General features: G+C 35.3%; 1 protein-coding gene across 1 annotated transcript in view; it reads left to right on the top strand.

Annotated features, from left to right (window-relative positions):
* SPIC (Spi-C transcription factor) overlaps nt 1–23,066 on the top strand; it is a gene marked incomplete at both ends in the record, with an annotated part of 49,440 nt that overhangs the window by 21,509 nt on the left and 4,865 nt on the right. The window contains 3 exons of the mRNA XM_081058916.1: nt 17,372–17,465; nt 18,162–18,298; nt 19,695–19,803. Coding sequence (XP_080915042.1) covers nt 17,372–17,465; nt 18,162–18,298; nt 19,695–19,803 — 340 coding nt within the window. The remainder of the gene's footprint in view (nt 1–17,371; nt 17,466–18,161; nt 18,299–19,694; nt 19,804–23,066) is intronic.

Here is a 23,066-nt window from a genome sequence, read left to right as displayed (position 1 = left end):
CCATTAATTAGTCCTACGGTAATATAAAAATTGAGATGAAATGGAAATCCCCTTGGAAAGCAAAGGCATTCTGACAGTGATTGGGAATTGGAAAAACTGCTCCTCCCCTTCAAATTCATTCTCCCTCAAATCATTAGCACACTAAGTTGATCACTCAACAATGACCACAGATGCTGGAGGCTTCCCATTCTCCTTCCCTAAGGCGTGAGGGCAGGTAAACTGCCTGATAAAAATCTATAAAAACAAGCAAACAAACATCGGTGTTTCCAAAGCTCCTTTCAACAAGGTCACAAGAGTTTCTGAATCACCAAGAGCAGTTCCATAGAAGACCTTGGATTGAAAAAGAGAAATTGTGTTTAAAAAAGACACAATAGGTTATAAATCAGACTATTACAAGTGCGGAGATTAGCTATGAGAAAACAAAATCACTTACACTCCAAGAGAAATACTAATTGAAGCCTATACATACAGAGGGTGCCAAAAACATGTATATACATTTTAAGAAAGGAAAAAACTGCATTAAATTTATAATACTCATTATACCTATAACAAAAGATGAATACAAGTTACATTTGATTTCTGCAATTACAAGAGGTGCTCAAAGTGGTTACCATCAGGGATTTTAATACGTGTTTTTTTTTTTACTTTGTTTTTTATTTATTTATTTATTTATTTATTTATTTATTAGTTTCAGGTGTACAAGACAAGGTAATACTTAGACGTTCATCATTTATATCCCTCACACTGTGAACCCCCCTCCCCCCATCCACTATCCCTCCGACCTCACACTGAGCCATCACATTATATATATAAAATTATAGTTGGCTTTAATACGGTTTTTTCCTTTCTTAAAATGTGTATACATATTTTTGGCACCCTCGGTATTGTCCACTCCCCATGGATTTGTTTTATCCAACCAGCCATCGCCATTTTTGAAAGAATGTTAAAAGCTAACTTTCAAATTTCTCTTCTTCTATAGGCACGCTTATGATTAATACAAGAAATATAGAATAAATGATTTAATATGAGCAAGTTGCTCAGAACAATACCAGGCACATAGTATTGTATTAATAATAGATTATTTTTTAAAGAGATAAAAAAAATATTAGATGAGTGGAGTTGAGATTGACTCCCACTTAAATCATTGTTGTCTGGAAACAAGTAAGGACACGTTGCAAAGTGTCTTAGGAACCTGGGACTTCTCAAAAGCAGGAGAAATATTGTTTTGGAGAGGCACGGACTTGGGCGTCTGGCAATTCTGGACTCAAATAAACCTAACTAAAGACATGTTGAATGCTTTGCTTATCAAGTCTGACCCTTCCAATGTTTATAGGGGCCCAAGATCCTCAGATATCAAACAAAATAGCTGGTTATTTTGATGTTTGCCCAGGATAGAATAATGGTGAAAAACGCCAATTCCAGAAGGACAACATCTGGATTTGGTCCCACCACTTCCTGGATACATAACCTTGAGAATCTCGGTGTCTTGACTTCTTTCATTGCATAATAAAACAAATGATAGTATTAAACTGGGGTGGGGTTGCTGGGTGGAATTAATGAGCTAAGAAATGGAAATCATTTAGAACAGCATCCATACAGTATGTTGTAGTTACAGTAGTCCCCCCTTATCTGTGTTTTCACTTTCCGAAGTTTTGGTTACCCTCGGGCAACCATGGTCCAAACATAGTAAATAGAAAATTCCAGAAATAAACAATTCACAAGTTTTAAGTTGCATGATATTCTGAGTTGTGTAGTGAAATCGTAAGGTGTCCCACTTAGTTCCTCACGAGATGTGAGTCAATATTTTGTCCAATGTATCCATAGATATGCTCCCCATCTGTCAGTCACTTAGTAGCTGTCTCAGTTATCAGATTGACCGTAGTGGTACCACAGTATTTGTGTTCAGGTAACCCTTATTTTACTGAATGGTCCCGAAGCACAAGAGTAGTGATGCTAGCAATTCGGATATGCCCAAGAAAAGCCATAAAGTGCTTCCTTTAAGTGAAAAGTTGAGTGCAGTATAATACGACGTTTCGGTCAATGATAAACCCTATATATACGGTGGTCCCATAAGATTATAATGGAGCTAGAAAATTCCTATTGCCCAGTGACATAGTAGACAAAATTACCTAATGATGCATTTCTCAGAACATATCCTCTGTGATTCAGCAGAGCATGACATTATAGGGTTCAGTATTTTCCGTGGTTTCAAGCATACACTTGGGGTTTTGGAACATATCTCCAGTGGATAAGGGGAAGACTACTGTAATCAACAAATGCTAGTTACCACTGTTAATAGCTATGCTACTTACTTCTGTGGTGACCAATTTCTCTGGTTTGGCCAGGACTGGTTTAAATTTTTAGTTTTACAACTGACAGTCCCACATCCAGTGAACCCCTTTGGTCACTCTGTGTACATCAGACTAGTTTTGCCAGTTCACTTTGGAAAGACTATGACAAACATTCTGTTCTATGTTAGCAGAGTTGTTGGTTTGAGACAATTCTGAACATCATGTTTCAAAGCTGCCTTTCCAGTGTCCCTCCTCTTTGTGGCTTTTCCTGATTCATTCTGGCTCTCACCATGCATCTATGCATAACTAAGCTCCCCAAACTCTTTTCCCATGTCTATTGTCATGTATGACTACTCATACAACTACTTAGGCTGTTTCATCATTCACCTCACCTACAGGTTATCAGGGCGGAAAGGGCAAAAGTCTTGCCCTGATTTTGCACGTGCTCTCAATCAATGCTTATGGGTTGAACCGAATTTTGCTTTCTTGGTCTTGAATGGGAGGGTCAGGATTAATTTGCCTTTGTATAGCATTTCCATAAAGGTGAGGCTTTTCCTCAGTTAGATAGTGCAATGTGACCTTGGGCAAGTTACTTAACCCTTCTGTGCCATATAATAATGTCAGCAATGTCATTGTGTTTTTATTAATATTAGGCATAGGAAAAATTGAATTTGGAAAATGGTAGAGCTTGGATTTCAACCCAAAGAGTCTGTCTCCAGCCTTAACAGTCTGAGCTCTTAAACATTTTTCTTGATTTCTTAAATTGAGAAAAAAAAGAGCAAAGATATGGAGAGGAAATATGGGTGGAAATATAATATGTAAATGAGTTTGCTTCTAAATGAGTACAGGTACACAAATGCAAGATCAATAATTTAAAGATTCAATTTTAGCTCTAGATTTTACTATACTCATTTTCTGAAAATCTTCACCTTTATTAAATGTAAGGAAAAATAGGAGGAGGTATAATTTTTTAATAGTTTTATGTTTAAGGGAAGCAAAAATTCAATCCAGAGACCTGCCTTCCTCCCCTACCCACTACCAAATGTTCATAAAGATATATTGAGTAAGATTTGATTTTCTACCAAAACCAAATTAGGAATCGCAAGACAGGACAAAAGAAAAAAATAAACAGAAGAATAAAAATATCTTTGAGATTTTTTTCTATTCTAATATTAATATCCTGGGTATATATTTATTTTCACACTGAGTTATATATGTCTTTAATAAAATTAATCACACTGAGTTATATATGTCTTTAATAAAATTAATCATTTGTTTTCCTTTTGTGGCTTTTAGAACTAACTTGAATAATATGTGTCTCCAAGTAAACAAATATAGTTGAATCTTTTACTGAGAGCAACAAAGTATAATATTTACTAACACAGTTTCTGGAAAAAAATGGATAAAAATGGTTTCAACACATTAGTTAAAAACAAAAACCAAACAAACAAAACAGCAATGAAAAACCCGTCCTAATTACGCTATCTACACTCTTCTGGCAGGTAGAACACAGGTTTGTTTGCCAGTATCAGCTTTTTTTTCACAAGTGTACGTAGTTTAGAGAAGCCTTCCTATTAGTGTCACCTAGTAACTGTGTTTTTCAAAGAATTTGTCCATTTTATCTATGTTTTTAATTATGGACATAAAGTTGTTAATTATATTCTCTATTATTGGTTTTCTTAAATCCTCTTTATTGATGTATAATTTACATAGAGTAAAACTAGCCAATTTTAAGTACACGATGATTTTAACAAATGTATGGTTATGTAATCATCACCACAATCATGATATAGAACATTCCATCACCCCAAAAATGTTTCCTTGTAGCTTTTTGCAGCCAGTCCCTTCTCCTGGTCTCTAATGCTAGACAATTATAGCTCTGACCTCTGACACTACAGTTTTGCCTGTTCTAGAATTTCATATGTGTGCCCGCTTCAGCAGCACGTATACTAGAATTTCATATAAATTGAATCATACAGTATGTAGTCTTTTGTATTTGGATTTTTTCACTTAGCATAAAGTTTTTGAGATTCATCCAGGTTGGGGGTGTGTCAATAGTTTGTTCCTTTTTCTCCTGAGTAAAATTCCATTGTATGGCTACATCAAAATTTGTTTATACATTCATAAGTTGGTGGAAATTTGGGTTATTTCCAATTTGGGGCTATTATGAATAAAGCTGCTATGATCATTTTCATACAAGTCTTCGTGTGGACGTGTTTTCATTTCTCTTGAGCAAATATCTAAGAGCAAAATGGCTGAGTCATATACTAGGTACCTGTTCAAACTATTTTCCAAATGGCTATATACCATTTTACATTTCCAAGAGCAATATATGAGAGTTCTAACTGCTTCATATCCTTGCTAACACTTGGTAACTCCTGATCTTTTAAATTATAGACATTCTAGTATGTGTGTGGATGTAGCTCATTGTGGTGTTTAATTTGCATTTCCCCAATGACAAATGATGCTGAGCATCTTTTCATGGGTTTACTATTTATATATTTTCTTTAATGAAGGGTCTGTTCAAATATTTGTCCCCTTTTTAAAGTTAAGTTTTATAGAAACAAACTCATGGATACAGAGGACAAACTGATGATTACTATATGGGAGGGGGTTAGGGAGCTGGATGAAAATGGTGAAGAAATTAAAAAATACAAATTGGCAGTTACAAAATAGTCATGGGGGTATAAAGTATAGCATAGAGAACATAGTCAGTAATATTTTAATAACTATGTATGATGCCAGGTGGGTAATAGACTTACCGGTGGGATCACTTCATAAGTTATATAAATGTCTAACCACTATGCTACACCTGAAACTAATATAATATTGAATGTCAACTATAATTTTAAAAACTTAAAAGTTAAAATAAATAATTGATGAACAAGAAATAAAAACATAAACTTGAGCTTTAGTCTTTTTATTGAGTTTCAGAGGTTTTTTTTTTATGTTGTGGATATAAGTCTTTTAAACAGAAATGAGGTTTGTTTAAATAAATATAGCTTGGCTTTTAATTTTCTTCACAGGATCTTTTGAAGAGCCAAGGTTTATATTTTCATGAAGTTCAATTTATCAGTTCTTATTCTTTTAGGTTTTGTGTCCTATTTTCGAATCTTTGCCTAACACAAGGGTATAAACATTTTCTTTTATGCTTTCATATTAAAGTATTACAGTTTTAAATCTTTACTTTAAATCTTTGAAACATTTAGAGTTAATTTTTATATGTGTTATGAGGTGGATCATTTTTTCCATCTGGATATCAAATTATTCCAGCTTCATTTTATTAAAAAAATCAATCAACCATACATGTATAAGTCTATTTTTGGACTCTATACTGTAGCTTTATGATATATATATATATATATATATATATATATATATATATATATACACATATATATATATATATATATATTTTTTTTTTTTTTTAAGATTTTATTGGGGAAGGGGAACAGGACTTTATTGGGGAACAGTGTGTACTTCCAGGCCTTTTTTCCAAGTCAAGTTGTTGTCCTTTCAGTCTTAGTTGTGGAGGGCATAGCTCAGCTCCAGGTCCAGTTGCCATTTCTAGCTTCAGGGGGCGGAGCCCACCATCCCTTGTGGGACTTGAGGAATGGAACTGGCAACCTTGTGGTTGAGAGCCCACTGGCCCATGTGGGAATCGAACCGGCAGCCTTCGGAGTTAGGAGCACGGAGCTCCAACCGCCTGAGCCACCGGGCTAACCCATGATATGTTTTCAATACTCTTCTTCTTTTGAAAAATTGTTTGGCTGTTTTAGATTCTTTGGATTTTCATGTGAATTTTATAATCAGCTTGTCAATTTCTACAAGTCTTGTGCTGACATTTTGATTGACATTATCTAGAATGTATAACTAAATTTGAGAGGACTTGACATCTTAACAATATTTAGTCTCTAATGCATGGACATTGTGTAACTCTCCACTTATTTAGGTCTTCTTAATTTCTCTCAACAATATTTTTATTTTTTATTTATTATTACTATTTCTTTTAAAGGAGGGCACAGCTCACTCTGGCCCATGTGGGGATCAAACCGGCAACTTTGGTGTTATTAGCACCATGCTCTAACCAATTGAGCTAAGCAGTCATCCCTCAACAATGTTTTCAATGTTCAGCTTTCACATATATTTTATCTCTAAGTATACTATGTCTTTAATGCTAATGTAAATGATAATGTTTTAAATTTCAATGTCTAATTTTTTGTTGCCAGTTATATAGAAATACATTTTTTTGTATATTAACCTTATATTCTGCAACCTTGCTAACTTCACTTATTAGTAATAGCAGCATTTTTGTGGATTTCTAGGAATTGTATACATAGCTAATCACATCATCTTCAAATAAACACAATTTTACTTCTTCCTTTCCAGTCCATATGCTTTTTATTCTTTTTTTTGGTCTTCTTATACTGTTTATGACCTCCAATATAATATTAAATACAGCACAGATGAGAAAATGAACCAATGGGTAAACCACTACCCAAATACCCATATTACAAAGTAGACTAGGGATTTCCAAAGTTTATGCTCTTGACTTGCACTCTGCTGCTTCCCTCATGCTTTTAAAGTTTAAGTTTTCTAACTCATTTTCAGTTCTATGAGCCTCAGACTTTTTCTGCTAGATTTTAACTTGTGTCAACTTAACTTGCCTTTTAAAAAGGTAACTTGCCTTTTAAAAAGAGGTAAAACTCTTCTGGAATCTGAACAAGAGGTAATTCTATTAAAAATGTAACTTTCAAAGGCTACACCCAGCCAGATTTTAAATGCAGACTGAAGATTTTTGTTTTTTTTGTCTGTTGTTTATTTTGTTAACATCTATGAGGGTTTCTTTATTCTGTCAAGACTATGTGTTAATGGAATATTCTTACCTGGTTTCACGGTACCTTTTATTCCTAATTGTGAAAACTTCTTCAGAACAAAGGAAGAAAGCATATTTAAACCTATGTTATATAATAAAATGCCAGCCTACAATTTTAAAAAACTTGTATGTATTTTTAACTAGGTAATGCATATGATTAAAAAGAAAATTCAAGAAGTAAAACATACACAGTGAAAAGTGAGTCTCCCATCTCTGGTACTCAATCCTTAGTTTTTCTCCAGGGACACTCATTTTTATCAGTTTCTTATGTATCCTTCCAGACTATTTCATGCATATATAAGCACATATACTATTTAATATATCCCTTTAAATATCAGCCAAATTATCCTATATACGCTAGCATCTTGCATTTTTATTTTATAGTATGTCTTAGAGTTCCACATTGATATAAAAATAATGCCTCATTGTAATGGCTGCATAGTGTTTCATTGAAAAATATGCAACAGAAACCATATATTGTTCGCAAAACCTAAAATATCTGCTACTTGGTCCTTTACAAAAAAAGTTTGCCGAGTTCTGTTTTTGTTTTTAATTTTTAACTTAATAGTGTAACAAAAAAAAACATTAAAAGCCTCTGAGATACTATATTTAGAAATTATAAACATACTTATAAATAACTGCTGGGTGAAAGAAAAAATCATAACGAAAAGTTAATAAATAATTAGTACGGAATAATAGTGAAAGCGCTCTATGTCAAAACTTGTGGGATAGAGCAGAAGTGAAGCTTTTAGCCTTATCTGCTCATATTAGTTAAAAAAAAAACACCAAACACAAACAAAAATTAATGCCGTGTATCCCAAATAAGAGATTAAAAAAAGAATACAAAGAGAATAAAAAGGAGATAACAAAGGTGAAAATGAATAGGGGAAAAAAAAGCAAACAAAAGAAACAAACTAAGCCAAATTTTTTTTTGAGAAGATCAACAAATTGTTTTGTTTTATAAAAATAGAAAAGTCATGAATGGATATATTGGGTCCTTATTCTTGGCACCTCATTTTTCAGTTCTAACATTTCATTTGGTTGTCCATTAAAGTGAAATAATAATTTCCAGTTCCCTGCTGATATTTTCACTCTTTTATTTTTATCTCCTCTAACACTATAAGTATAATTATTTCAAAGTCTGTGGCTGACAACCCCAACGTCAGAAGCTCTGGGACTATTTCTATTGTCTTTTGTTACTACTGATTCTCCTTCAAATTGCCTAATCTCCATGTTTGATGATTCTTTACTGTCCCGTGGATATTATATTTGAAACAGTATAGAAATAACTGGATGTTATCTTCTACCTAAAAGTGCCTAAGGGCATTAGCAAACAGGGATTACCTTAATCCAATTTCAGGGATTGAAATGATAGATTAAAAAACCTGGACTAAAATTCCTACAGGGGCAGGTCTACTTACAGTTTCGCCTTAATCTTACTGTAAAGGCCTGGAAGCTGTCGACCCCAAACTAAAGGGGGGACTTAGACACCTCCCCTATCCCAAGCAATGCACACGGTATATTTAATGGCATCAGAAGAGATGGAAACTAATAGGCATCCTGAATAGACTCTTAAAGTGGTGCACACTCAAATTGATATCCTTAAAATGTTAATTTGACATTTAAAGCATTTAGAAGTGAGTTCTGACTTCAGGAAAGGTGAGGTAAAGACCACTTTCCTCAAGGCCCCCAAGCAACCAATATAATCTTGTAAGTAACAGGGATTCTCCCTCTTAAGAAGGATTTGGCTCAAATGCTGCCTTTCACCCCTTCTTGCCTCTGCCTGGATTGTCTTCCCACAGATGTCCACGTGGTTCATTTCCTTGCCTCCTTCAAATCTTCACATAAGTGCTACCATCTTAATATGCCATGGCCTGGTGACCCTCTTTAAAAAAGGAATCTCGCCCATTCCTGCTTCTCCTTACCTGCTCAACTATCTATTTGCTTCATAAGCTACTTATCTTCCATTATGCTATGTAATTTACTTCTTCATCAAGCCCATGCTTACCATCTGTCTCCCCCTGCAGAAATGCTACAAAGATAGGGATTTTTGTCTACTTTGGCTACTGACATATTCTTGCACCTAGATCTAAGATTCTAGTTGGTCTTCAGTAGATGTTTGGTAAATGAATAAATGGAGGCCATTCAGAGATCTCATAGGTACAAGAGGGATTCTCTCAGAGGTCTTACTTCCCACTGCTGCCCCACATCTTAGCAAACTTTTGTTGTTGTTGTTCCAACTACTTATAGCCCTGTCCTTGAGAGTAACTTGGGTAAATACTGTATTTTCCCTGCCTCTGTATATTTGTGGTGATATTTTACATTTAAATATTGTAGTTTCTGGAATCTGCCTGCCTGACCCATCCTCTAGCTCAGCAGCTTATAAGGAGGATGGTCTTTACAGAGATGCCTGAAGTTTTCTAAAATTCATGGCTACCACACCCTGCATCCATCTCCACAATAGCAATGATTTTGCCCAGAAGCAGATTAGCTCTCCTTCTGGATACTTCTTGGATAGTTCTAGAATAGGCAAATAGGCTTCTTTCTGGGATTCCTTGAGTAGCAGCCCTCCCTTCTGAAAGACTCATTGTCCTTTTGAATATTCCTTTTTGTCCATCTTTTTCAGGAGACTCTGAGGTTGGTTTTGTTCTCCTTCCTGTTTAATCTATTGGGAATAATACCCTGTTTCCCCCAAAATAAGACCTAGTTGGACCATCAGCTCTAATACGTCTTTTGGAGCAAAAATTAATATAAGACCCGGTCTTATTTTAGTATGAGGCCAGGTCTTTAATATAGCATAACATAACATAACGTAACATAATGTAACATAACGTAACGTAACATAACATAAAATTACATAACATAATACCGCATCTTATATTATTTTTTGCTCCAAAAGACGCATAAGAGCTGATTGTCTGACTAGGTCTTATTTTCAGGGAAACACAGTGTTATCTTTCCCCATTCCAGGTTCGTTCCCAAAGGACTCTCATTCTGGACTTTAGCTGATGTCGATCCTTTCAAACACGCGAACATTCAAGCACATTAGCATATAATACCTCAAATCTGAAAATTGACTCTTTAATTTCCTCTTTTCCACAGAAACCATGGGAATTCATAACATGAATGCAAAATAAAAATAACTGAGTTCTTTGGTTTCTCATAAACAAAAGAAGAGAGCATAGATGCCTAACCAAATAGATTTTAAACCAGCTGGGTCTGCTTTTATATTTTTCCAAGTGACATGCCAAGAAACACAAATCTAGAAAGTCCGTATGTGCGGTATAGTGTTATCTGATGGAAAAATTATTCTTGTTAAGGGTATAGGGTTTCAAACAAGAAATAATACTTGGAATGGGTTGGAGGCTACCATGAGGGGGACAAAACAAGTTTTCTAAATTTTTGCACTTTTTATTACTGTCACATTTATTATTGTCATACTTCTTTATTAATGTTATACATTTACACAGATTGTATTTAAATCATGCTGGAATTTTAATAGAATAAAAAATATAGTTTTACAACACTGATGACTTTTTTACACTGTTCAAGCAAAAATTGTTTCCTTAGAGTTTTCTTTTTCGAAATTTTACCTGCTTTGTTAGATGACCTTCTTATGTTCCTGTTCCCTTTATCTGTTGTTGATTATTTTAGTATGCTATTTGAAACACATAAAAGCATATATATGCTATCATTTTAATGAAATGAATACCCATGAATCTATCTCCTGGTCTAAAAACTGAAACATTTTTAATATATTATATGCTATGCCTTAGACCATCTCCCTGCTTTTCTACCCCAGGAGGATCTACCACCCTAAACTTTCTGCTTATTATTCCTTTGGTTTATACACACACACATACACACATCCATCAACCATAGAAAGAGAGATTAGATAGATACAGAGATAGAGAAGAAGAATGAGAAGGAGAAGGAAAAGGAGGAGGAGGAGAAGAAGAGAGAGCAGAGGGAGGAAGGAAGGGAAGAAGGGAGGAAGAAAAAGAAAAGATGGTTAAAAATACATTTAGTTGTTTGTTTTCAAACTCTTTAAAAATTCTGTTATATTTAAATGGTTTCCTTTGTTTTACTTTTTTCACTGAACATTATTCTTCTATGTCATTGCATTTAGCTATAGTTTATTCATTTCACTCTTCTTTATTATTCCGTTATGTGGACATAACACCATTTGCTTATTCATTCTCTTGTCAGGGTTCATATACGTATACATATGTAGATATTTTCCTATCTTTATGTGTGTCTGCACAGGTCTTTTTTTACTAGTCCTGTCAGAGGAGTTTTCTCCATTGGTATGAACACGGGTTCAAGGAACTATTAAAGTAATTCAAATATATGGTGATGGAAGGAGAACTGACTCTGGGAGGTGAACACACAGTGGGATTTATAGATGATGTAATACAGAATTGTACACCTGAAATCTATGTAATTTCACTAACAATTGTCACTCCAATAAATTTAAAAAAAGGAACTATTAAAGTAATTGCAGTAAATACACACAGCCTATGAAGAACACTTGTTAACCTAAGGTTATTGGGAAGAGGCACTAGTCATGGCAAGGGAAGACCTGGGTTTGAGTCCTGGCTCTGCCACTTGCCAGCTAGGCTGCTCACCCCAGATGTGGTAAAATAGGAGCTGTTTTGGTGATAAACATTTACCGTAGTGCATATTTTCAACTCTTTCTCCTGCACTATCTCAATAAAACCTCTCAAGAGTTCTTTGACTAGAGCAATTATCGAATTCTTATTCTCATTCTCATTCTCATCCCCAGTCTCACCCTATAGATAAGAAGCAAAGTCAGCTGACTGGTTATAAGCCGTTGGTTGGAGTCAGGTAGAACTGGTTTGAAAACTTTCACCTCTCCCACTCACTATCTGTGACCTTGACTGAGTCACTTGACCTTCCTGAACTTCTGTTTCTTCATCTATAAAATGGATAATAATACCTAACGTTTGCTGAGCATTTATTAAATACCAAGAGTATTCAAAATACAATACATGGATTCACTCAGATATTCACAATAGCTTGATGTGGTAAATAAAATCATTATCCACATTTTACTGATAGGAAACAGTGGTTAAGTAATTTATCCAAGTTTACACAGAAGATATGGAGCCACAAACGGAACTCAGGGGTAATAATACCACCTCACAGCATTATTGTGAGGGTTAAATAATCTACTGTAATAACATACTCGTACATAGAAGTAAATATGTGACGAGTAGCCCAAAGGATAAGAAGGGATGTAAATGGAATTATACTGAATTTAATGATAAGGTTCTTACATTATACATGAAATGGTATATCATAACATATCACTGTAAGAAGCTAATGGAGGAAATAAAATGAAATAATACGATAACTATTTAATCCAAAAGGAAGCAGGGAATTAAGAACAAAGAAACAAAAAATAGACTAGAAAGCAAATAGCAAGATGGTAGACTTAAACCTGACCACATCAATAAGTACTAAATTAGACTAAGCACTAAAAAGGCAGAGATAGTTAAACTAGATTTCAAAAAGCAATACCGAATTATATGCTGCTTAAAGAGTCGTATTTTAAATATAAAGCCACAATATAGACATGTTGAAAGTAAAAAAAGAATAAGAATCCTGGTGAGATTAATATCAAAGTGGATTTAAGCCTACCAGAAAAGGATTGCCAGAAAGAAAGACAGAAATTTTATAAGGATAAAAGGCTCAGTTCATCAGGAGCGTATAATTCTAAATGCATATGTGTTTAATAATAAAGCTTCAAAATACTTGAAGCACAAACTGACAGAACTAAAGGGACAAATAGGCAAATCCACAATTACAGTTGGACATTACTCTTTGTAATCTTTGTAATCTTCTGTAATCTTCGTAATTGACAGAACTCGCAAACAAAAAAATCAATTCATCAGATTCTCAAGTAATAGAAGAAACCTTGACTTCTAAAGTGCTAAAAAGACAATGAGTCAACTTCCGGATTGCTGAAAGCAACTTCAACCTTAGCCCTACAGAACCTAAAACTGCGTTTTTATTTTCTCATCTGTGATATAGGACAGTCATACTCATCAACGTACTCATTACCTTCACTAAAGAAGTTCAAGCAGCAAAATGTGTTCACTCAACTGTTCTTCAGGATCCATTTATTAACATCTTGCAGAATAAAACTGGGGACGTCAGCTGGCAAAATGCTGGCTTAGAAAGTGTACTTGTTTTTCCATTAATTTCAAATATGCACCAAGCTTGTAGCTAGGCACTATAGAGACTGTCATCAAGACTGAGAACCCTGGCGGAGAGGAAATTAGTCTTCAGACACCGGGCTCCATCCAGCATGGAGTTGAGAGCATGAAGTCAGTTGGGTCCAAATCTGGATGCAGACCAGCCTATCTCTCACTAACAATTGACCTTAGGAAAAATCACGAAATGTCTTTGAGCCTTGGTTTGGATTCCTCCTCTGTGAAATGGGGCTAAGCTGGTAACTACTATCACAGGTGATTTTTAGATTCTTTTTGTCTTGATATGTAGGTTGATCTGGACCCCCTCCTTCCTCTCTGACTTTGCCTCTTGGCCCCTGGGCTCATTTTGCTCCAGCCCCCCCTGGGTTTCTTTCTGTGCCTTGAATAAACCATTTCCATCTAAGGCTCTTTGTACCAGTTATTTCCTCTGCCAAAAGGTGCTTCCCTGGATCTTTGCATCTCTGCTTTTCTTTCGCTCACTCTTTTTTGTCCTTGGATTTCAGTTCACACATGTTCCCACCTCAGAGAATTTGTGTGACCATTCACCAGGACCACATCACCTTTCTCTATCGTTTTCTCAGCACTTATCATTATCTCACGTTTATCTAGCTTATTTGTTTGTTTGTTTTGTAATCATTTCTCCTGATTAGAATTTGTTCAGGGCTGTAGTGCCTGGACACAGGACAGTGTCCAGCAGAGGAAAGAGCTCAGTAATATATATATTTGTTGAATAAATGAATCAAATAAAGTGACATGAAAAGGGCATAGATTTGGAGACAACCCAGATTAAAAACTCATCAACATTAGTGATTATACACTTGTTACTATAACATCTACATTTCAGAAGAGGGGAATGTGTGTTAACATTTGCATAACAAATCAGGTCAATAAAGCAGTTGGTCTAGAACAATAGCCCCATATCAATGGTGACCTCAGATTCCAACAATGCAAAACAGAAAATCTCTCCCACACCCACAAGGTTTACAAAAAAACTCTTAGGTGGTTTTCCCCCTGGCTAAATGTGATATCTATTAAAATGGCAGAAGGTTACAGTTAGTTAAGGGTGATACAGACACGGGTTTCAGAGGGGAAGGTTATTTCCACCTGGTACTTGTGGATGCTAGATCGGACTCTGATGAACAGGTAAGAGGGATGGTTAAATGGGCAGATGGTTGGACTGGGTAGGAAGCATTCTAGGTGAAGGGAGCACCTCATATTTTCCATCAGAGCCACCGAAAATAATCTTAAATGAACCTTCAAACTAAAGAAGAGAAAGGGACTTGCTCTGCAAATGCAGCAGCTTCAAACGTGTACAACTGGTTCACCACCCATAAGCCTCTTCTAACGTTCTGGAGTCCCTGGTAGATCCAAGTGTGGAGTGAAGACCATAGCATGCTTCCATTTCTTCGTCTTGAATGATGGTCAATAAGACTAAGACTGTAATGGAGAGCCGCGAATGCCAGGGCAAGAGCCTATGACTTTAAGAGACTGATTTCGGGAGGCCAGAGTGAAGGCTGTTAATAGTTCAGGCGAGAAAGGCAGTATGGAGTCCAAAATCAGGAGAGAAGTAATTGGAGTAAAAAGAGGCTGGGCAAGCGTTGTACGGGTCAGAGGTTTCCAGTGGAGTTGTGTGGACCAGCAGAGCTGCAACTTATGCTGCATGGGGTTTCATGGGGTTTGTTCTAATGCTTTTGGCCCATAGGATACAAAGTATTCTGTGCCTCTTCAAAATAATAGCCCCTGGTGTCTACTGGCCACATCATGAAATAGAAATTACCAAGGCACTGTATCTTTTAAAAAAAATCCCCTTTTTGTAGCACTTCCTTAAAAACAGCTATTTTATGCAACTCTGCCAGTGACTTCTTGACAGTTCTGTCTTACCGATTCTGGTATTAATGAAACATCTTTGTAAAGGGTTGAAGTGTCTTCCTGGTAAGTATTTAGCTTATGTTTTTCAAAATACCTTGTAAAAACTGTTACTAATTTTCTCCTTTGGCCTAATGAGTGTTTTCTCTTAACTGCCTGTTTCAATACAAGAAACATTAAGCAGTTGAAGTGATCAATATGCTTTCAAACATTTTTCTTCCCTTTGAGTTTGTTATTTTAAGAGTTGTGATAGTTTTGTGTGGGGTATTTTAATCAAGAGAGTAGCTTCATTTAAGTTTTTAATTCAAAGGACAACACTCATGTATTTGTTTTGGTGCTTATGAGTTGAGGCACATTTAATTGAAAGTCATTGATTAAAAATACATTTTCCCAGCTTTATTGCGATGGAATTGACATATAATATGTAAGTCTAAAGTACACAACATGACGATTTCACATAAGTATATTGCAAAATGATTACCATAATAAGATTAGTAACACATCCATCACCTTACATAGTTACATTTTATATGGCTTTTCTTTTCATATTCCCTTTTGACTGACAGGATATAGTGATTTCAAAGAGCTGAATACAATTTAGATGTTTGACATGTTAATGTATTGTGGATATGTATAATAGCATTAGATTATATCATCTCATTGTATTATGCAGTATTAAATATTAAAGTAAGCTCATTGTGTTTGCAGGACAAATGTTAAGAACTTGTATAAACAGTTGTTTGGTGTGCTAAAGGAAATGATAAGCCATGTTGGATCCACCACATGCTCTTTCTTATGTGGATTTCTTTGCTTTTTGTGTTGCTCTATAGAGCATAGAGTTAAAAAGCTGTTTAATATGAGTCCATGTGATAATTGTTTATTTAAAACAAAAAACTCACAGAGATAAGAAGTAGATAACATAAAATTATAAACAAACGTTCTTAACCTAGGGTTTTAGAAAGTCCACAGATGGGTATCATGGGGTATTTTTTATTTGTAATGTAAATCCACATTTCTTGAGAGGAAAAAGCATGTCTTTCACCAGATTCTCCATAGGCTACGTATGTGACATCAGAAAGGTTAAAAAAAAAAATTACTTTTAAATGGAGAGCTATGCTAAGGTAAAAAGGATTTGACTTTCAGAATATTGAAATACTTAAAAAATTTTTTGAAATACTTAAATGTATTCTTGAGTTATTTCCGTATTCTCTTATCAAGTTAAGCAGTTTAGGTAATTAACGATTTAGCTGTTTTAAAATTTAAGAAGTTTTGTAATGATAGAAAAGCAAAAAAATGTAGGAAATTTCGTAGAAAGAAAATTTATACTCATCAAAGAGAATTCAGATGGTACTTTTGGTTTATAAAGATATTTTCAGAAAATAGATTGAGTAAGATCTTTTAATTCAGAGGCAAATTAAATAGAGACACTATTTAATTTTGATTTTAAATCTTTTTCAGAATTGTCAATTTATTAATGAAGCATGGTAAGTTGTCATTTTAAAATCTTTACTCATCCTCCATTTTGAAAATAAAATATATGAATCAGATTAATAAGTATGAAACGGTTTGCAAAACAGGTTAATGTTTTTAAATTAAAACAGGTTAATTTTAAGTCTTGGGAACATGCTTTTGAAACTAAGAGCATTTCATTTTTAAATAATGATTCAGATTCTGTTTTATTAAAGGTATTTCTTTGATCCATTTTTCCATATCAGTCTCCTGCTACACAGCTCCTTGCTAAAATTTAGCAAGAACATTAAATACTGTACTATACCATAGAATAAATTACTGGTGCCTAAGTAGTATATTAGAGAGCAATGGATCTCAACCGGGGTTGGTTTTTGTCCCCCAGGGTATATTTGATTATCTGAGACATTTTTGATTGTCACAACTGTTGAAGTATTACTGGCATCTAGTGGGTAGAGGTTACGGATGCTGCTAAACATATTACAAAGCACAGGACAGATGCCAACAACAGCAGACATTTAGCCAACCTAAAATGTCAATAGTACCGTGGTTGAGAAACCCTCCTTTATATCAGAAAATTTCAGTTCAGTTGGTCATTTCATAACTTCAGAATTCTGTCATTGTTCTAACAGGCTTGTGTTGAACAAGACAAGCTGGGTCAAGCATTTGAAGACGCTTTTGAGGTACTGAGGCAACATTCAGTTGGAGATCTTCAGTACTCCCCAGGTAAAATGTCAGCCCCTTCTTCTGCTGGTTCATCAATTGGCTTGTTGGTAACATACACATGTAAGAATAATGACCAGAACAGAGATGACCATTTTTACCCAATGCATCCAGGATTTATTCTGAAAAAGGAAAACTGCATACAGGGTTAGCTAGTCTAAATAAATCTAAAGTTTCACATACAAAAATGCAGAGAAGATAAAGAATTACACACAGTAATACTAAGACATAATTATTTGCTATTAAGCCTACCTGGTTTATTTAATAGACAGATAATTGTAATTGTTCAAAAAGGGCTTTCAATTATTCTAATTTATCTTAAAGACCTCTCAGCCATCAAAGATATATTCTACCTGGAAGAATAAGTAGTCCCATTATCCTTAGACAACAGAAACATAGTCTAGATGAGATGCAGTTATTTTGCCTACTGAGTGTACACAGGGTATTTCAGGAAGTTCCAAGATACAAGAAAGCATGGGATCTTGACCTTCAAGGAGTATGTACTCTACGAAGAGAAATGGGCTATGTAAAAGAATATATGTAATACCAGCAAAAGGCAATGAACACTATCGGCGATTGCAAAGTGATAAAAGAACATGGAAAGGAGCAATTGCATATATAACCACATAAGCATATAAGTAAACGCGTGCGCGCGCGCACACACACACACACACACACACAAACTTTAACTTTTCTCAGTTTCTTTCTCTGTTTTTAAATTAGATTACAAAAACTACCTGACTTTCATCAACCACTGTTCTCATGTCAGAGGAAATCCCAGCTGCTATGGTGTATTGCCTGCGGAGGAACCTGTGTATAACTGGAGAACAGTAATAGTGAGTACACGTTCCAGGATCCCGTCCTTGGGTTACAGGCAAATTTCCTATTCACACCAGCCTTCCACTTGACGTATGCTAGCTGCACCCCAGTTTAAAGACAGCACAGACTGAAAACATGCTTACCACCATCAGTGGTGTGAATTTGGCAGTCAGTGTGGATGATAATTAGCAATGCTATCAAGAAGGAAACTGCCCTTTGACGTTTCTCTTCACTTAGCTGCAGACTGGTTTGAATGACTTCTATAAAAGAGGAGGTGTTTTTAGGGTTCTCACATCACTGCTTCTCCTTAGTCCATCCGGAAAATTGTAAAAAAGTTATGATTGTTCCCTAAAAGCCATGGGGCAAAGGCCCAAAGTTCCCCTGCACTGGCTCTACCTACAATTTTGTGTTAACCTGCTCTATTTTCCTCCCCCAAGCTCAGAGCTAGCTCAGGGCTAATGTATTGAATCATTTTATTTATATTTTAGTAGCCTCCTGCAAAAGGAAATGTCCCCACCATCTATCTCTCCATTCATGTGTTCTTGTACATTGTTTTCTTAATATACCCATTTTATTAAAGTAGTCTTAATGTCGTGGGGTGTAGATATGAAATGATTTTTCTTTTTCTCCAATCGTTACATACAACCATGCTTTGCTGACCCTGTAAATTGTTCTGTCAGGGCCTCTCCACAAGACATTTCTTTGAAGAGAGAGTTTGGGTTCCAGCTTAAGCTCCTCTGCTTCCACTTTGGGTTGCCAGGTCAAATATAGGATGCCCAGTATTTTTATTTGCTAGATCTGGCAACTCTAATTCCACTTCAACTCCCACTCCTTACCATATACCCCACCACTTCTTGTGGTTGGGAACTCCTCATCTGCTTGGCAGCCCTCTTATATGGGATATAAGGTGGCTCAAATCTAGCCCTTTCCACTGTGTGTAATTAACCCATGGAGACACACATATCCTTGTCACATGTAATGGTAGTAACTCAGGCTTTTCCCTCCTGTCCCTCCTCTCACTCCTGCCCTCCCTTGGCTGCCATCTTTCTTTTATCTCCTCTTGCCTGGATGGGCAGGAATGGAAGCCCATTTTTGCCTTTTTGCTGGAACCCCAATTTCTATTAATGATTCTTTTGGATCTTTCTTTCTCACTGGGCATTTTTAGGGGAAAGGAGGGAAGTAACTCCTTCCATTTTCTCATGGTAGTGGGGGGAGAATATGTAACTTCACTCAAAGCCAAAGATTACCCTTCATCCCAAGAGCCTCTCCATATATGCTAGTTCCGGCTGCAGCCATGTTCTTTACAATTTGAGAGATGTTTTGCTCTTTTTGACCTCAGCTTTTGACTTTAGCCACCAAGCTGGGGACCAAATGGAATGTCCCAGTTAACATCCTGCTGCATTATTTGTTTAGAACAGTGCTGCAGACCTCTATTTTGAAGGGAATATTCACCAATCTCTGCAGAACATCCCTGAAAACCAACTGGTACAACCTGCTGTTCTCCAGCAAAAGGGAGGAAAAGGTATGTGGATCATCATTCCGTGTGCAGGTAAAAGAACCAGGTCTTCCTCAAAGCAGCTTTAAGGGGGTTTCACAGCTGACTTTGGAATTAATTTGCAAAATATTCTCTAATCACGATTGAGAGTAATTTAACTCAGACTGAACCACTCCAAGCCGTTATCTTGGATGAGCCTTCCTATTGCCTCATAGAGATGTTACAAAGCTACAAAGTGTCCATTTAGCTCAGATATATCTGTATTTAAATAATGTATATATTTTTTAGGTATTGAAACAAGAACTTTTCCATAATTTATTTTAGCTGTCTTACTCTATTGGGAAGCTCTCAGAGTAGAAATCACCTTCTCTATTAAGTTTTCTGCAAAAAAGAGTTCCATGATATTTGGATATTTCATAACTTTGAAATCCTGATTTCACAAATTAAGATGAAGATAATCTGACTTAACAGATGGGCAAAAGGGTTAAGGAAGATAGTAACCCCTGATGGCGAAGACGTGAGCCACACACATTCACACACACTGTTGGGGGAAGGGTAAATTGTTACAAAGTTTTGTAAGACAATTTGGTGATACCTTTCAAAATTTTAAGTGTTAGTATCTTTTGACTCATAAGGACTATATAACTCACTGGTTGAGTGTGAGCTCTGAGTTAATTGTGTGAGCCTGGGCAATTCACTTAACCTTCTGTACCATAGTTTCCTTATTCAAAAAACAAATAATACTAATTGTATGGACATTGTAAGACTGCAGTAAAAGTCAAATGAGAAAATCCATGTAAAGCATTATGCTCATATCCTGGCACTGCATAATTTCTCAAAATACCACGTATATTAGGATATTCCTTGCAATGTTGTTTGTGAGAGTAGAAAAATGGGAACTCATCTACCATATTTGTTGGTATATACGGTACAGAGATATAGCAGATGCATCTCAATTTTACAGTGCAATTTGTAAAATGATACTTGACACCTAAAATTATTTTAAGTGAGTATTTTTTGGGAAAGGTAGTTTTATTCCTAGAAAAGAGTATACTGTATCCTAGAATTATAAAATTCTAAATATGTAGTAACATTCTAATTCAGTGAGAAATCGTGTATAAAATTGCACTGAAAAAAATGAATTTGTATCATGAACACTGGTGTTAAATACTGAACTGTGGCAGCAATTTAGTACAAGGAGAATAACACTTCTACTTCTGTCTGGCTATTTAGCTTCTCATCGATTTTTTTCCCCCATAACTCACTCACATACTCCCTTCCTGCCTCCCTCACTCCACAGTGTGAAGCTTGTATCTTTTCATTGATGTTTTCTGTTGTGGAGCTTTGCCATTAGGGGACATATCATTCACCATTTTCTGTTTTTAGAGCTTTATCTTCAACCTGAAATAGGGATACATTTGAAACAAAATGAAATAATAATTTAGGCATTCATTATTAGGAGAAAAGTAGATGCATCAAGTAGAACAAACTCATATACAAGTATGAATATAGCTATTAAAAGGAATGAAGGCCTACCTTACATACTGGTATTGATACAGAATGAACTCTAAAGTACATTCACTGTTTTGTTTTAATCCTTTTTAATTCCATAATTCAGAAGTCATAATGCTCACTTTTTAATAATTCAAATGATTCAGAAGCATGTAAAGAAAAAGTGAAAGTGCTCTTTCTCTCTTCCCATGCTATGTCCCAGGAACAACCACTCTCAACAGTTTGGTATTTCATTTTTCTATAGCTAATCTTTGCATTGCTCTATGATTTACAATACATTATTCACTAAAAGGAATTTAAAATAGTATGATATCATTTGTAATTTTTAAAGGATATGCAGATGTCTATATATACAGTAAATACAAAAAACACTTTCTAAAAATAATGTAGTTCTAGATAGACTAGAATGTGTACTTTCACTTTGTGCTTCTGCTTTAATCGTTTACCATGAGCATATAATACTTTTATTTAAAAAAAATAAAGATTTAAACATTTTTTTTTAACTGAAAACAAATTTTGAAAGATGAGGATCCATTGTAATTGATTTGACCACGGAATAAGAGGCACAGAGTTTGTTTAAGGTTGTGACTTTAATTCGTGATATGATTTTTGGTAAGTCCCTTGCATTTCTCAATTCATAAACTCAAGATAATATAATGCAAAAGATAATCTTTGTAAAAACTTTTGAGGTTTTTGGCTAAATGATGACTGATGCAAGAGTATTTCTCCCCAGAGACTGCTTAAAGCAGTTTGGGAATCCACTATTCCACTTTCTCAAGGGGAAAATGAAATTTGGCCATGGATTTTTTTTGTTACTGACACATCTGGAGGGGCATGGCATTTACAGGCCAATTCAAAGTCAAAAAATGGGCAGTCACCTTCATTCTCTATTAGACCAAAGAAATCCAACCATTGATCCAACAAAAACCACAATAAATCTTCCCAAAGTTTCCTGTCGAGTTTTTCTGAAATATAAAGGGCTGTGTTCCTAAAGAGACTAAAAACTCTCAGTACCATTTTATTTCACAGCAATAAAAAATCTCATAGCTTTGCGATCAGAGAATACGTTGGGTATGATTTCAGTTTTCTTAAATTTGCTGAGGCTAGTTTTATGTTCCAATATATGGTCTATCCTTGAGAATGTTCCACGTGCACAATAAAATAATGTATAGTCTGATGTTCTAGGATGAAGTGCTCTATAAATGTCAATTATGTCCGTTTTGTCTAATGTGTCACTTAGAGCTGATATTTCCTTATTTATTTTCTGTTTGGATGATCTATCCATAGCTATCAATGATGTATTTATGTCCCCTACTATAATTGTGTTTTGGTCAATTTCTCCCTTTAGTTCTGTTAGTAGTTTCTTGGTATATTTCAGTGTTCCCTGATTGGGGCATAAATATTGATGACTGTTATATTTTCTTGTTGTATAGTCCCCTTTATCATTATGAAATGTCCATCTATGTCTCTTGTTACCTTTTTTATCCTGAAGTCTGTTTCATCTAATACAAGTATGAATACACTTGATTTTCTCTGAATACATTTGCTTAGAGTGTCAATTTCTACCCTTTCACTTTGAGTCTATATTTGTCCTTGTAGCTGAGATGTGTCTCTTGGAGGCAGCATATGGTTGGGTTTCATTCTTCGATTCAATCTGCTACTCTGCCTTTTTATTGTCCCTGATCATAAACAATGTCAAAATGTCATGAAGATATATTGACGTTTTCTACTCCAGTTTTCTGTTCTTAATTTTTCAAGACATTATGCAGACCCAGACT

The sequence above is a fragment of the Rhinolophus hipposideros genome (genome assembly GCF_964194185.1).
Source record: "Rhinolophus hipposideros genome assembly, chromosome: 9".
In the NCBI taxonomy this organism is placed as follows: Eukaryota; Metazoa; Chordata; class Mammalia; order Chiroptera; family Rhinolophidae; genus Rhinolophus; species Rhinolophus hipposideros.
This window is presented reverse-complemented; position numbering and strand designations above follow the sequence as displayed.